Source organism: Neocloeon triangulifer, unplaced genomic scaffold (assembly GCF_031216515.1).
Source record: "Neocloeon triangulifer isolate White Clay Creek 2 clone unplaced genomic scaffold, ASM3121651v1 ptg000015l, whole genome shotgun sequence".
NCBI classification, from domain to species: domain Eukaryota; kingdom Metazoa; phylum Arthropoda; class Insecta; order Ephemeroptera; family Baetidae; genus Neocloeon; species Neocloeon triangulifer.
Genome location: NW_026775557.1, coordinates 2869281 through 2886041, shown reverse-complemented (window position 1 = coordinate 2886041; position 16761 = coordinate 2869281). Strand labels below are relative to the sequence as shown.

Sequence of the window (16761 nt, the reverse complement as noted above, 5' to 3'; positions counted from 1 at the left end):
CATTTTATGATGTTATTGTAAATTTTATGCTGTGAAAATTATGGCAAAGACCCATTTAAATCATGTAAAGGGCCAGATTTGACCACAGATTACAACAATCAGCAACAATCAAACAATGTCTCGATTTGAATACATCAGAAGCAAATAAAAGGAAAGTTTTCTTGATTTGATCAAATTTCAATTTAATGTATTAATCTAAACTTCATTTTTTCAAATATTAGAGGTAAATACTCCAATTCTAAAAATTTAATCAACCTAATTAAGAATTATTGTTCAAATATTTTTAACGAAAACAATAGTCGATAGTATAGTTTAAGAAAAGCAATCAACATTTTACCGGCAATAATTAACTATTCCAACAGAAAAGTTCCTTGCAAAAAGTGCTTAAAATGTAACAAAAATTTCTTGTGGGTTTCTTCTTTAGGTAATGATTAGGCTCGCTAACCAAAAACTAACTAAAAAATTCTGCAAATCTCCAGTGGTTTCCTTAAATCTGCGGCACACAGTCAAGCGGAATTAGCAAATCCTTTTGAGCATAGACAGCTAGAAGACAAAAGGCTTAATCAAAAGTGGGCGAGTTTTGCGGAGTAAACTCGGGTCTGACACGCGCAGCAGCAAATTAATATTTTGCGCCGAATATTCGCACAGGCGATAAAAAGGCGGCGACGGTGCGAGAGTGGAGCTGGCTCGTGTATAAATTTTAAATGTATTCCAGAGCGAGTCGGTCTGTTGGCTGGCAGCTCAGCTAGCGAAAGAAAGTACAAATGAAGAAAGTCTCCTCGCTCGCTCCATGCCTATTATAAATTCTTTTTGACGTTTCGCAGAGAGTGTGGGCATGTTGTGTGTGCGTGCGACTGAAATATTCATTCCGCGCTGCCAACTCGCGCGCCGCACACATACACAAAGACAAAACAACACCCACTTTCTTACACCCTTTGCTTGTAGCTCTTGAATTTTGAGGCAAAAAATTCGGACCTCCCTTTTATGAGCGGCAAGTTTTGCGCTCGGCTTTTGGCGCGAAGGCGAATAAATTTCAGCATCTCTTTGTTTCGTAACTTTTGTGACCGCCAACTTTGCTGCGAGGGGATCAAGAAAAGATTTTAAATTTTGAGGCCAGATTTTCTGCCTGCAAAATTTTCGTCCGTAATTTGTGCTATCAAGATGTTGATTTGAAAGGAACGAGATTCGCGACGAGTGGCTCTGTTTTTAGTGCAAACATCTTTGCAACGACGCTAAAGCAAGCAATTTTGGGAAGAGACAGAGTTTCGTTCACTCCGTAATGTTTCTGCAAACGGCGTGGAGTAGCGAGAAGAAAAATTCGCGGGAGGAGAAAGAAAGAAAGAAAGCGTGCGTTCGCTTGAGTAAGCTTTACGAAAATATCGGAGACTTTTCTCTCCGCAACTTATTCTACAACCGAAGTAAAAAAAATATACTCACGCACACAAGGAGCCAGTGAGTGAAAGAAAAATATGCCAAAAAGGTCGCGACATGCAAATTTCTCGCGAGAGACAAAAAGCCGCCGGCCTGGTTTTGGGCATTGATTGAAACTGCCATCGCCACAACCCAGAATTGAATTCGCCGCAGGGGATTTCCTCTGTCCCTTTTTTTGCCTGGAAATGTATTTTTATTTTTTATTTTTTTACCCTTGTCCAATTCTCCACCAGCTTATTCCATTTGTCAGGCATATGGTGTAAGTTGTTCATAATGAGAAGTGCATTTTGCGCTCCACTCGGAGTGAGAGATGCTGCTTGAAAAGCAACGCACAAGTATACATTTCGCGCATCTGCTGTTCTAGCAGCAAGATTAGAGTAAGAAGTTGCGCTCCGACGAGCGGAGTGCTTTTTTACATAATTTCTCATTTGTTATGGACATACGAGAGCAGCAATCTCTTGCTTCTGATTACAAAATGTGGCGCCTGCATTTTAATCTTGTGCCTGCAACTTCCTGAGGAGGAAGAAAGGTTTGATTAATGCACTTTTCTCAAGTGGAAGACAAATCTAGACGTGACTGTAATATTTTTAAAAAATATGCAACATTTTAATTTGGGTTAAAATGATCTTTGCAAATTTCAAGCAGTGAAATGAATAATTCCAAATTGAATTTTTTAGCAAAATAAATAATTCACATAAAACGCGGTTTAATAAGAACCGTGAAATTTTATTATTTACTGTTGATCTTTAAATAAACTGAAAATTTCTTTTTCTAATCAACACAAAAGGGTTAAATTATAAATAATTATATCATCTGAGCACAAATGTTAAATATTTCATTTAAAATTTGAATAATAAATTTAATATTAATTTTTTGTAATGTCTCAAAACTAGAATAAAAACACTTGAAAAAATTCCCATCTATATTTTTATAAGTGTAGGAGTTACTTTTTCTCAAATGCACCATCATGCTTTTGCAGCTGCCCTGCCCTTTTCAATCGTTTTATGTATCCCCCTATAGTTGTAGGCATTTTAATGAATTCCGAGCCACACGAGAAGGGCGGCGATCGAAAACGGTCTCCAGACGACGCTCATCTGGGCGTGGAACGCTTTCCTGAGATGACTTTTTAAAGAATTCATGCAACAAATCTATTTGCTTTGATTCACTCCACCCTCAGCCTGTGAGCACCCCCAACTATCGACCCCGTTTCCTCACTGTCATCAAATGATGAATGGAGATATTATTCTTGAATCTGATCGAATGAAAATGTTTTTAAAGTAAAATTTATCTCACAAACTTACCGTGTTTTCTATTGCCGGAATTTTCTTTCTCTGCGCGGAAATTTTTCTTCTCCCCCTTCTGCAGTTTTTGTTTCTGCGTGTAAAAAAGCGTCGAATTTTTATTAGCAGAAGCGAAAAGAGGGAGACGCGGATGAGAGTTGGTCGTCGCTTCCGTTAAGTGAAGAAGCGTTTCCTTGTCAGATTTTATACGCGGAACAAGATATTGAGAGCTCGGGGACTTAACGCACTTAAACTTATATCCTCTGAGAACTCGGCTGACGGCGGCACGCGATTGATTCAAATTGAAAAGTGCCGGCTGGCGGACCAAGAAGCGGCGACACTCCCGAGCTAGGTGTGTAAATTTGCATTTTTCATCCTCGGCCCCAGCGCGCCCAACTTATTTTTCGCACGCTCAGAGCACATACACTTCAACTTGGCGTCAAACTTTTTGTTTCTTGAAGTGTAAGACAATTTTACAACTTTCTAGAGCTCACCTTCTGTGAATAAAAATCTCAAAATCCCATGTTTAATTCAAGTTGTAAAAAATATAATCCTGAATTTTCATGTGCTTGAAAACGTAAAACCGATTTACGCCAAAATATAAATGATATATAAATATTAATCTGAAAACTTGCCAAATTTTATTTTTATTTTTTAAATTTAATTTTTTTATGCAATATACAAGTTTTTAATTAAGTAATTGTGATTTTGAATGTAATTTGACCAACAAAAAGTTTTGAAAAACACCGGCCCAGTCAGGTTTCGAACTCGGCTAGGTCGGGCCCGCAGGATTAGTGAACTGCGCCCCGAGCCCTTCCGACCGAGCCTATACCCTCTGGGCGTACCAGTGTCCGCGTAACAATGTGCTCAAAAAATCGGCTTATAAACAGTGACAGCCCCAACAACAATCGCGTATCACGACAGAATACGTGAAACATTACTTGATTGTTATTTGAGCAATATCAAAGTTTGCTCTAATTTTTGTGATGCGCGAATTTTATTTTTTCAATTTCAATATTTTATGCTAATACAAATTTTTATTTATTAAACATGATTTTAAATTTTATTTATCAAAATAAACTTTTGAAACGCAACAATAAAATAAATTTAAAAAATTAACGAGTCCTTGAAGATCGAGTCCTGAAAATCTTGCCAAATTTTATTTTTAATTTTGAAATTTATTTTTTTTATGCAATATACAAGTTTTTAATTAAGTAATTGTGATTTTGAATGTAATTTGACCTACAAAAAGTTTTGAAACGCAACAATAGAATAAATATAAAAAAATAATGAGTCCTTGAAGATCCAGTCCTGAAAAACTTTCCAAATTTTATTTTTAATTTTTCTATTTAATTTTCTTTATGCAATATACAAGTTTTTAATTAAGTAATTGTGATTTTGAATGTAATTTGACCAACAAAAAGTTTTGAAAAACACCGGCCCAGTCAGGTTTCGAACTCGGCTAGGTAGGGCCCGCAGGATTAGTGAACTGCGCCCCGAGCCCTTCCGACCGAGCCTATACCCTCTGGGCGTACCAGTGTCCGCGTAACAATGTGCTCAAAAAATCGGCTTATAAACAGTGACAGCCCAAACAACAATCGCGCATCAGGACAGTTTACGTGGAACATTTCTTGATTGCTATTTGAGCAACAATACAGTTTGCTCTAATTATTATTTTTGTGATGCGCGAATTTTATTTTTATTTTTTCTATTTCAATAATTTATGCTCATACAAGTTTTTTATTATTTAAACTTGATTTTAAATTTAATTGACCTACAAAAAGTTTTGAAACGCAACGATAATAAAATAAATATAAAAAAATAACGAGTCCTTGAAGATCGAGTCTTAAAACGCTTACCGAATTTTATTTTTATTTCTTCAATTTGATTTTTTTATGCAATACACAAGTTTTTAATTAAGTAATCGTGATTTTAAAATAAATTTAATGTAATTTGACCTACAAAAAGTTTTGAAACGCAACAATAAAAGAAATATAATAAAAATAACGAGTCCTTGAAGATCGAGTCCTAAAACGCTTGCCGAATATTATTTTTATTTTTTCATTTCATTTTTTTTAATGCAAGAAAAATGTGTGTTTTTTATTTAATAAACGTGATTTTAAATGTAAGAGATCCTACATAAAGTTTTGAAAAACAACAATAAAATATAAATATAAAAAAAACGAGACCTTGAAAATCGATTTCTAAAAAACTGAATTAACCAAAGCTCACTGCGGGGTCTTTTTGATCTCGGAAGTTTTAGAAAAATGTTTGCTAGTGGTGGTGACGTTTTGTCCGACAAATCCTTTTTTAAATAAAAATTTTTTCAACAATGCTATGTAAACAATATATTTGAAACAACGTGGACAAATAAATAATAATCTATCACAAAATTTGACTACTTCATTAAGCAACTGCGACGGTGAAAGTGTTCAGAAATAAAATAACTTCCTCTCTACCTTTCGGCAGTAAAACTTTTCATTCCTGACCTTTTCAAATTTCAACCACGCTCCCACGGTTTGTTTAACAAAAGGTCAGTCAGATTTTTCTCTCAAATTTTCCACGCAAAATTGCCTTTAATATTCAAAAGCAAGCAGAGTTTTGAAGCGGTTTCTCTAATTACACGACGTTTTACTCGGTTATCCAATTAAGCAGCGGTGCTTTTTGCACCTCGCAAGGTCAATCTTTTGAGCCGACCACTAAAGCTCTTATCAAAAAAGGGGCGAACAAACAAGAGCGAGCTGTAGTATTATGGTGTGCGTGAATTGCACGAACTGCTTGTCTTTGCTCGAAATGCGCGTCAAGTCCATTTTTGCGCGCTAACGAACTCGGCGCACCATTAAATACTTTGCAAAGATTCAGCAGACCCTTTTCCACTTTTCTCGCTAACTTTTTTTCCTCTCTTTATCTTTCGCTAGCTGCACCAGCACTTTTTCCTTTAATTCGAGCCCATGAAAGAAGCAAGGTGTGGTGTTTCTCTCGGCAGGAGGAGAATTCGAGTGGAGCTTAGGCAGGAAATACATCTCGCACCAGCTAGACGAATAATGCGCGCCAAGATGATTCTTGTTATGTCGTTTGCGCGAGATAGAGAGACGTACGAGCAAGAAAGGGGCGAATAAACTTTTATGTTATTACCCCCAAGAATAAAAGCTTAGAGCGCACATTTTTTATATTGGTCTCCCTACTTTTGCAGCTCTTTTTTGATGTACGGTCATCTGTGTAAAAGTTCGCTGCTCGCCGTTGGTGCTGCTCTCCAAAATAAAATCTGAATAATGGTCGTGTTTGCCGCTGCCGCCGCCGGCCTCCTTTAAGTGCTGTTCAGAGCGAAACTTAGGAGTTAATTACGTTTCTAATTTATTCGCTCGTTACTGGCTGTGCTGCTGGCAAATGTTGCGGCAAACCTCGGAAAGGAGATGTTGATGCTCTGGTTTATCTCCTGCACAGATGTATCGCTGTAGGAAAAAAACTTTCTGAAATAAAACTAAAAATTAAGCGAAACGAGAAAGCACTCATCGAGTGGTAAATTAATTAGTCTCTTTTGCCAGCTCTTGGTGTAAAAAAAATTAATGCTTTTAATTTTGCGTCACTGAGCACGCAGGGTTTTCATAAGCGTGGTATTATGACCAGTCTGTAAAGCAGTGTGAATTAAACATTGGCCAATCAGTCTGGCCGATAGAACGGCAGCCAGCAAGAGGGGCTTTTAGGGTAATTGAAATGCAACAAAAGTGCCGGCAGAACCCGCGGAGCTTGTCGTTTTTTGTGCGCCAATGAAGCAGACACTCGACCATGTAAAATTAGAGTGAGAAACACATGAGTGGTTTTCATTCGCATAACAAAATCCTTTGAATTACGCTTTCAAAATGTATTCAGTGCTAGAATCCTCAACATCAGAATTAATTTTAATAAAAAAATTGAATTAATTCTTCTCTTTTTTTCAAAGTAAATCTTAATGTGTATTCAGAAACTGACTGACAATGAGAAAACCAATGCTCGGAAAATGAATTAAAATATCAAACTTTTAACTTCTTTTTTTGTCTTAACTTATGAGTTTTAAGTGGAACAATTAATTTTTTGGAAAAGAGAAATCCGTATATGTTTTGAAAAGAATAAAAATTTCCAATTAAAAGTTGAAATTTTGATATTTTATTTCGTTTTTAGAGCATTGGTTTGCTCGCTCGGTTTCTGGATCTGCGTGAAGATTTCTTTTGAAAAATTAAAACTGAAACTGGAATACACTTAACAATTAACACGACACAACTCTACGAAAAAAATTAACAACATTTCTTACTCTGCTTATTATATTTTTTTATTTGAATAATACAACTATTTTAATTAAATTTTTAATTCAATTCCGGGCCCTCCTTTTACTTTTGAAGCCGCTCTCGATTTGCAGCAGCGTTCTGCCGCGAGTTTCCGGCAGTATTATGAACAGAATGATCGAGCCGATCGTTACGTTACATCCATAAAACCAGAACGAGCCATAGAAGCCTAAATTCTCCAACAGATAGGGAAACGATTTCACCGCAGCGAATAAAAGAGAATGTGCAAAGCAAACGGTGATTCCGCCGAGCAAACCGCGAATTTTGGCCGGATAAAGTTCACCTGTGAGCACCCACGGAATCAAAAGGTAGCCCAAAGAGTAGGCAATGTAAAAGGAGACAATGCAAATTATGGGCAGGTATTGCCAAATCATTGACTCGGAGGTCACAACACCCTGGGTGTGGAGATAGTTGTGGGTGGCCAAGCTGAGCATGGCGATGCCGGAGGCCACTCCGGACGCGATGGTCAGGGTGCGACGGTTGCAAATCGTCATTAAGTAGCAACCGATGACGTTGAAAAACAGCCTTAGAACGGCAAAGCTGACGGCTGTCTGGCTGGTGTCCACCTGAGCACCAGTGCTCTCGACGATTTGCACGTTGTAAAAAGTCAAAACACTTATTCCTGAAAGAAAAATATTTTTTTTATATAATTTCATTTTTAATTTCATTGTGTTTTTACCTGAGAATTGATAGGTGTAGAAATAAAAGGTGACCAAGGCCAACGGCTTAAGTGAGGAACCCTTTTTCAACTCACTCCACTTGCTCGTTCTTCTGCCGTCATCGGAAACGCCACCCAAATGTTCCAATTCCTCGTTGATAATTGCTTTAGGACATTTCGGGTCCCTCACAGCTTGCAAAGCGACGCGAGCCTCGATTTCACGTTTGTTTGTCAGATACCAAGTAGGCGTTTCGGGCAGGTAAATCAGAGACAGAATGACAGCGGTGAGGGGAACCAGGGATGATAGAATCGCTACGACTGGCCAGTAGAAAAGGGCTCCTAGTGAGTAGCCAAGGAGGACCCCAATTGAAATTGCCAACGACGCCAGAGAGGTCAATGCGCCTCTTTTGCGGGGTGTTGATATCTTGAATTATTCATAAAATCAGAAAATTATAAATTAATTAATTTCTCCAAAAATTAGCTCCGCGCTTACTTCGCTCGTGTAAATTCTGGCACTGCCAGCCGCAATGCCGGTGCCGAATCCCTGCAACACTCTGCCGCAATAAATTATGCTCAACGCGAGCTCGCTAGACACGTAGGAGGTGAGAAGTCCCGCCGCCCCAACCGACAGCCAGCCAAGTATGCACGGGATCGAAAGAAAAACAAGTGCGAATTTGCGTCCGTAGTGATCCATTATGTAGGCCCCGAATAAGCAGCCTGGCGGTGTTGCGAGTGACGCAATGCTCGCTGAAAGTTAAAAAAAAATATTAGGTTTGAATTACAAAATTTATCAGCCAAAAATATCGCAACAATTTTTGACACGAGTTGATTGATTACCAATCCAAGAAGCTTGTTCTGTAGTTATGGGAATTTCCGAATCTTCCGCCATCATTTCCGGCAGAGTCATAGCAGAAAATGAAAACATCAATCCAAGGTGAATAACTGCTAAATTTGCAACAATAGCGGCTCTGATCTGTGAACAATTTTTGTAAAAATTTGCCCATATTCAAATTTAATTAAAAAAATTTTCAAATATGATAAAAAAATTATTAGATAAATTAGTTAGAAAACAAAAATATTTAGGATAGCATTATACATTTTTTCTTACCTCATTGAACGCAGAATAAGATCGACTTTCTCTTAAATTTTCATTCCTTTTCTTTGATAGAAATTTCGCATGGCCCCCATATTTTCTACAAAAAGCACAAAAATTTTTAAAAAACCAAATTAGCAAAAAAGAGACTACTTTATATGATATTGATTAAAATTTTTGAGCTTACCCATGATCTGAATCAAGCATCGTTTCGGATTGCATTTTGTTATATTCCGATTTGAGGCGGTGAAAAAACAAGCGTCTCAACTGAACCTCTTATCGCCTGCAAATGAAACCTAAGCAAATAAGTGTTAATTAACTTTGTCTCGTGCACTCGTTCGCGACAGACTGAGTGTGAACAGGAGTTGAAAATAATACAAATTATCAAGATAAGTGCAAGCAACAGCTTTTCGGTCAGAAATAAAAGTTAAAAGAAGTCCACTGCTGACCGCAGCTGGAGGTATGTTTTGGCGGAATGTAATTTATTGCAAATTGTAAGTGGTGCTGTTTCCTTAATTCAGACGTCTTTGTAACTCAATGTCACCTTCTACTACAAAATTGGCCACTAGACCCTTTTTTTAATGTGTGCATTTTCATTAGATAAATATAAGAATAACATTGTGTTTACTAAAATTAATTGATTCAATTTTTATGCACCATGTACTTTATGTCTTTATGTGTCATGTAATGCTGATGTAATGTTATCAACCAAACAGTTATGATAGAAAATCGTTATTATATTATTGATATTGATATTATTATTCAAATAATAAGTTGCCAAAACTAACATTAAATTTGTAATTTATACTCAGTCAGATATAACGTGAGGCGGCTAAGATTGTTATTTGAACATTATGTTTTTAAAACATTAAAATAAATTTAATTATATTAAAAATTATAATAAATTATAAATTGTATTAAAATATCTAACAAAATCAATTAATAATTAAAAATATTGAGACTTTTAATTAGTAACAACAAAAATCATTATAGTTAATTCAAAATGACGTAATATTTATTTAAAACAATTTTTCGTGATGATCAAATCGACAGTCAATTCAGAGTGGGATTCCTTTTTTTCTTGAAGCTGCTCTCGATCTGCAGCAAAGTTCTGCCGCGTGTTTCGGGCAGTATTATGAACAGAATGATCGAGCCGAAGGCCACGGTGCATCCATAAAACCAGAACGAGCCATGAAAACCCACATTCTCCATCAGATAGGGGAACGATTTTACCGCGGCGAATAAAAAGGAATGCGCAAAACAACTCGTAATTCCACCGAGGAGGCCGCGAATTTTGGCCGGGTAAATTTCCCCGGTGAGCACCCACGCAATCAAAAGGTAGCCCAAAGAGTAGGTAATGTAAAAGGAGACAATGCACAGGATGGGCAGGTAATTCCACATTAATGAATCGGAGATCACTATTCCCTGGGTGTGGAGATAGTTGTGGGTGGCAAGGCAGATCATGGCAAGGCCGGAGGTCACTCCGGAAGCGATGGTCAGGGTGCGACGGTTGCAAAAAGTCAAAAGGTAGCATCCGATGACGTTGAAAAACAACCGCAAGATTGCAAATCCAACGGCCATTTTGCTTGTGTCCACCTTAGCTCCAGTCATCTCCACAATCTGAACGTTGTAGAAAGTGAGAACACTAATACCTAAAAAAATTTATTATTAAATTCGATTACCAACTTAAAAAAATTTAAAATTTACCTGAAAATTGGTAAGTGAAAAAGTAAAATACGACCATCGCTAAGGGTTTCAAAGAGGAGCCTTTTAATAATTCCTTTAACTTGTTTGATTTGCTGTCAATTTCCAAGACGCCACCCAGGTGATCAAGTTCGTGGTCGAGTAGCTTTGATGGATACTGAGGGTCCCTGACTGCCTGCAGGGCGACACGCGCTTCTTGGTTGCGTTTCTGCGTGAGATACCACGTGGGCGTCTCGGGTAGGTAGACGAGTGACAAAATAACTGAGGTCAGTGGCACCAGGGCGGAGAGAATCGCGACGACCGGCCAGTAAAACAAGGCGCCCAAGGAATAGCCGATGAGCACCCCTGTCGAGACGCCCAGCGAGGCGAGCGAAGTGAGCGTTCCCCGCCGACGAGGTGTCGAGATCTGCGAATTTTTTTTTCGTCAAATTTTGCGCCTTGTTCGAAATAAAACGGCGGCCGATAGATTGAAAAAAGAGATAAAGGCCAGGGGGGAATTTTTCCTCTCTTGGTCGCTAAGAGCTTTTTGATGGGTACGTTACCTCGCTCGTGTAAACCCTCGACGCTCCAGCCACAATGCCAGTGCCAAATCCCTTCAGCATTCTGCCACAGTAAATTATGTTCAGCGCGAAATCGTTAGACACGTGCGGGGCAACGAGTCCCGCCGTCCCCACCGACAACCAGCCCAGAATGCACGGAATGGCAAGAAGAACAAGTGCAAATTTGCGTCCGTAACGATCCATTATGTACGCGCCGAACAGGCATCCGGCTGGAGTGGCGAACGAAGCAATGCTCGCTGCGCAATATTAAATACGGTACTTTTTTTAGTAAAAAATTTAAAACTTTACCAATCCATGAGGCCTGTTCTGTTGAAATTTTTATGACCGAGTCCTCTGCCATCATCTCAGGCAGGGCCATTGCTGAGAAGGAAAACATCATTCCAGGGTGAATGACAGCCGAATTTGCCACAAATGCGGCTCGAATCTACAAATAAAAAAAATCAAAGTTAAATAAGTGACTGAATTATGAATGATATTAATCAATTTACTTCTCTGAAAGCGGAAAGTCTTCCACCGGAAATCTCTACTTCTTCAGATAACAGTACTTTTGATTCTTTAATTTCTCTGAAAATTAAAGAAAAATTACACCAACCAAAATATGCAAATAATTCAAATTTAAAGTAAAAGTTAATTTATTTATTGGTGAGGATTACAAAAATTAAGATCTATAAGGTCTGAATTTAAAAATTAAAAGCTCAATTTAAATTTATACACTCTTGATTACGCGGAGCTTTTGCTTAGTCTCTGCGTTTTAGCGACTTGTTCACCTAAGTGCTGCCGTTTCTTCATATTTGTATTTTTTTCTCTGCTGACTTCATTTGCGGAGAATAATCAAGAAAAATAAATAAATTTCTTCAATTTAAAATATTTAAAACTATTAATGTGCAATGGCATAATGTAAATATTAATTAAAAATTTATTAAAAATACAGATTTTTCAACACGACGGATCAATCTTATAATATTTGTACACTAATCGTTTTTAATATAATTTTAATAAGAAAGAAGATAAAAAAAATATTCACTTGCTGTTATCTTCTCCAAATGAAACTTTACGTTGAGATGAACACATTTTCCCTGTCGAGGATGGAGCAGAAGCTCCACTTCTTGTCTGGTTCTGCGCCGCGGCCACTCGACACCTCTATCCTCAAGAGATTGTCGACAGCAAGTGACGCAGGGACTTACTGTCCTTCTTATTTGAAGAGAGTGCCCAGCAAGGCAGCAGAATCGTCCGATTGTCCACCCAAGGCCAGACAACACGAGAACGCAGTTGTAATTTTATTTAGCCAAAAAAGAACCCACATTAGATCGCCTCTCTTTTATCAGCTTTTTATTTAAGTACGAAACAAACTCGCATTGTTGCGATTCACCGCGGGTCGCCGTGTTGCTGAAAAAGTGGCAACTATTTAATTATAACTCCCCAAAAGCAATGCCGGCGTCGCTTTTCATGTCACTCCTACTCGATTTTAGGCGGCCGGGATAACAGACAACCCGTGCTTCCATGCGGAAAAATCAGATATTCTATTAATCGCCTTTTGAATAAAGCGCTCGCTGCTGCTGGTTAAGTTGACTTTCAGGGTGAGAGAGCACACAAATTTCGATTCAAAGGAGCACGTCAAAGATAAACAAATGCGCGGGAGGCAGTGTTTTATCGCAAAAGATCAAAGGGAGTCAAATTTAAATTGCCCCACTCAAACGAATAATAATTTTGCACAGAGAGATCCACCATTCGCGAAATTCCATACCGGCGTGTGTTGGTGGTTGCCATGAGAGCAACACGCAAGTTTATTTCTAAAAATCCGGTGGGATCTCGTATCACTATGCAGTGCTGCGTTCGGAAGGTGGATGATTCGATCGACATGCCTGTTGGTTGACCCGCTCAGAATTGATACGCGTACGTCTGCAAATCACGTCTGATAACAGCACAAGAAGGTAAACGATTTGCCAGGCGACGTGACCCGAATGTCACATCGCTCATGTTTTCCTGCTCTTGCTAGATGTATATTTTTTTTGCAGCAAGGTGCACTCCAACTTGATTCCTTCCGCTGCGGTAAACGCTTAAAAAATTTTTCACTTTTTAGGACGTAATGATATAAATATATTTTACTCCTTTATTTGTGTTGAAAACAAATCTCTTTACATGAAAATTTGCACACAAAGCAGCAAGCTTTTGAAAATAATCTCCTCTTTGATATTTGCTAATTGCTCGACACGGAGGCAATACACGCGAGCGCCGGCAAAAGTGAAAGCGTCGCTTTTGGAAAATCACAAAGAGGACGGGCGAGCGAGTGCCGGCGGGAAACAAATTGCTGCGACAGAGCGGCGGCTCACTTTTTTTTGCCGCTGCCTAAACTGCGCGACGCGAGGGCCTAAAATAAATAAATGGATCAGCGGCGGAAAAGTCTTTCAAATCTTGTTGCAAAAAGCGGCAAAGCCATTTTTCAGATACCTGCAGAGAGGCATTATCTTAAGGCCGGATCACAAGAGGGTCTTTCCTTCCTTCCTTTTCTCGTGGATGATTCAAAAGCAATTTGGCCCCCGCGCGCGCTTTTTAACGTCCATAAAACAAAGAGCGGCTTTTAAACGTCATAAAAATGAAAAACAATTTGCCTGCGCGCGCGGAGGTAGCAACATAAACATAAATCTTGCGCGGATGTGTCAGTGTTTTTTGATGGCCCCTGAATTTTAAGTTTCCGGCCGCCCCGCCGAGACGAACTCGCGCAGGCATCATCAGCGTTAAGAGCTCAAGCATCGGATTAATTTCACCCTTCCTCGGCTGGCAATTTAATTACTGCTCCGGCAATTGCTGATCTCAACAGCATCCCCTCCCAAGAGTTTCTCCAACCGGCAACAACAACGTGATTTTTGAACCGCACCTCTAATAAGCAATTTATGTGCTGTAGCTCAATTTTAATAACTGGAATTTGCCATCTTCAAAAATTTATTTGTTAATTAGATTCATGCTATTAAATTTCGGCATATAGTGGTATACCAAGCGATTTTTACAACTTGCAAAATATTTTATCATTACGTCAATAACTTGAGCCCTTTCCATGTTGAATAGAAAATTAAAAGTAATGAGAATAAATAAAAATAAACACAGATTTTATTAAAATGATTTTACTTTCTCATGTTTATAGCAAATTATAGCATTAGAAAATATTTGTATAAGCATTAAAAATTAAAATCCGCAAATTGAGACTTCTTAACATCTTAAGCGTTATTTGAGAAAAACTCAAATCCATATAAAAAACATTTTTTTTATTATTTATAAAAATGCCTGCAATATATTTTTCAAACTCCAATATATATCTGACTCCTGGCATAAATTTGACAAGTTTATGTATATTTAAATTTACACAAGTCATAATTTCATCATCATGACACTTTTCAAGATTTTGCGACGAGACACCAACTTTATAAAAATTCCGGCCCGCTCCAGAAATGTGGTTAAGTGCGAGATATTGCAAAAAGCACTGCGCCATCTTTAATCAACTCGCCGAGTGCAAAGTTGAAATCCGTCGGGTAATTGGCACTTGCAGACGTCATAATTAAACTCGGCCTCCTCTTCTCTTCCTCCCTCGTGAAATGTTGCTCTCGACGCGAGTTTTTCAATTTCGCGCAGCCGAAAAAGTTGCGGCTCGTAAACAAAATAGTCGACGAGACCTCGGAAGGTTCACGCCGTCGGCGATCACTTTTTACGCGTGGCACGACAGTTTGTCTTCCTGCAGCGATCAGAAAACTTTGCGCACAAAACTCGGCAAACCCATACATATAAAGGCACACACATTTTTTCAGCGCAATATTTCTGCACCAACTTTTTCCACCACTTGTACATCGTTCGGCTGTCAGACAAATATTTGCCAGCTTTAAAAACGACCGGCCATATTTCGCCGCAGCTCAATTTTTTACGACTGGCGTGCGTGCCTTCGGGCCGCGGTGTCAATTTCGAGAGGAATCCGTCAAAATTTGTTTCGGCCTGCGTGTGCCCAACTCACGCTCCTTTTTTTAGGGCAATCAAAATGCCTTTTCTCAGTCAGATCACAAGAATGAGTTTTGATGAGCAATTCAACATGTGTCAGTTTTTAAATATTTAAATTTAAGCTTCCATCTTGTAACATACTGAATAATTAAAACAATTTTAAACGCTTTTTTAAAAATTATTTTTAAAATATTATAATGTATTTTTCATTTTTCATTTTTTTTTTATTTATTTGTCAATTAAACAAAATTGTCTATTTATAATAAAATATTAAAACAATTTGTGTTAATTTGTGTACAAATAACATGCCACCATCACAGATGTTATATTATTTAATATTGAAAATTAAATTTTACAGTACCTATTTTTACCTTAATTATTCAGTAACAATGAAAAGAAGAAACGGAACAATTTTTCAACTGTTTTCAACGAAACTCCATAATAATTAGCTGGATATGAATTTCAAAACGTAATTCTTAATTTTATTTCAAATACATTTATAATCAAAAGAGGAAGTGATTCATTCTAAAAAAGCGTTTCATGCAATATAAATCCAGTCCACTCCACTGTGACATTACTGGCTGCGCACATTAGTCGAAGGCATTAATGCAGATATATGAACACGTGCTTCAGTGCCATAAATTTAATACGATTTAAAAGTTGGTCATTGAAGTCCTCTCCTCGCTGGTGGGAGCTGCACCGAGTCAAAGTAGAATCGATTTTGCATGAAAAGGCACCGAGCTCTCTATTCGTATGTATGATTCGTGCGTCCCGCCGTCAATGACTTAATAATGAGCACATTAATAAATTTATTACACACGAAGCTACCACACGCACGGAAGCGAAGGATAATGCATGAGAGAGACGCGCGGCGGCTGACGCTTCCATATAAATTAGTCCGCCGGAGAATGATTTATAGACTGTGAGTGCATTCATTATTGAGCCGCCGCCGATCACGAAGAATGAGATTAATACGGAGCTCGCGCGTCGCCGCCGAAACCAATTTTATTCTACTGTCGTACAAAAGGAGCAATCAGAGAAGACAGGATAATGTTTGCTTTGATAAAATCTTTTCAAAACAACAAACGCATGATAAAAAAATTCACAAATGTTTTGAAGGAGCATTTTTATTGCTTTTGAATTTCCCATTATTATCATTATTATTTAATTTAAATTTACTTGTATTAAATCATAAATTTATTTTTCAAAGATATTTTTTGTTATTTAAAAGTAAATAATTGTACAAAGATTCAATAATTGAGAATACATCTTTCCATCCTAGACTCAACATTTCCCCATTTGGGGTCTTAGCTGGAATTTATAAGATTCCGGATAATTAATCAAAAATGTTTTTTAGACATACTGATAAAAGATTTGTTTGAATAAATTATTAAAATATATTACGGCGATATGGATTAACTGATTAAAATTTATATATTTATACAAATCATTATTATTGAGCCTAAACAAACACAACATTTCACACAAAACGGCGTTGATTTAGTCATCCAATTAACAAAACTGGCTCGTTGCTCACGAAATTGACCAGTCGAAATTTCATCAGACACACAATTATGCGGACACTCCATATGCAAACATTTTGATTACATTTGCAGAGTAATTGCAGTGATAATAACGCAGCGGCTGCTCGTCGAATGTCTCTTCTCGACGTCCATGCGAATGATAATAATGTTAATTAGAGCAGCGCGCCTGTGAAATAGGTCAGCTGGAGCAT

The 16761-nt window shown here is 37.9% G+C and overlaps 3 protein-coding genes across 3 annotated transcripts in view; 2 read left to right on the top strand and 1 right to left on the bottom strand.

Moving 5' to 3' along the window:
- Positions 1-16761, top strand: part of LOC132202613 (uncharacterized) — a 310158-nt gene that overhangs the window by 246512 nt on the left and 46885 nt on the right. The window lies entirely within an intron of this gene.
- Positions 1-16761, top strand: part of LOC132202366 (uncharacterized) — a 64421-nt gene that overhangs the window by 11922 nt on the left and 35738 nt on the right. The gene's annotated exons all lie outside the window — the stretch shown is intronic.
- LOC132202182 (uncharacterized) lies at positions 6891-12266 on the bottom strand. Its single transcript, XM_059628933.1, has 12 exons — positions 12070-12266; positions 11534-11609; positions 11334-11469; positions 11028-11281; positions 10489-10891; positions 9838-10433; positions 8969-9048; positions 8797-8881; positions 8526-8661; positions 8182-8435; positions 7710-8112; positions 6891-7652 (listed from the first exon to the last, which is right to left on the bottom strand). The coding sequence occupies exons 1-12, from the start codon at positions 12114-12116 to the stop codon at positions 7057-7059; spliced, it is 3066 nt and encodes a 1021-aa protein (XP_059484916.1). The 5' UTR covers positions 12117-12266; the 3' UTR covers positions 6891-7056.

Bases quoted from the DNA above. Each gene is read 5' to 3' on its own strand.
- LOC132202182 (XM_059628933.1), bottom strand. From the start codon at position 12,116: ATGTGTTCATCTCAACGTAAAGTTTCATTTGGAGAAGATAACAGCAA. The intron at 10,434-10,488 runs GTAAATTTTAAA...AAATTTTTTTAG, and splicing joins TTTCACTTACCAATTTTCAG to GTATTAGTGTTCTCACTTTC. The intron at 8,662-8,796 runs GTAAGAAAAAAT...AATTGTTCACAG, and splicing joins CTTATTCTGCGTTCAATGAG to ATCAGAGCCGCTATTGTTGC.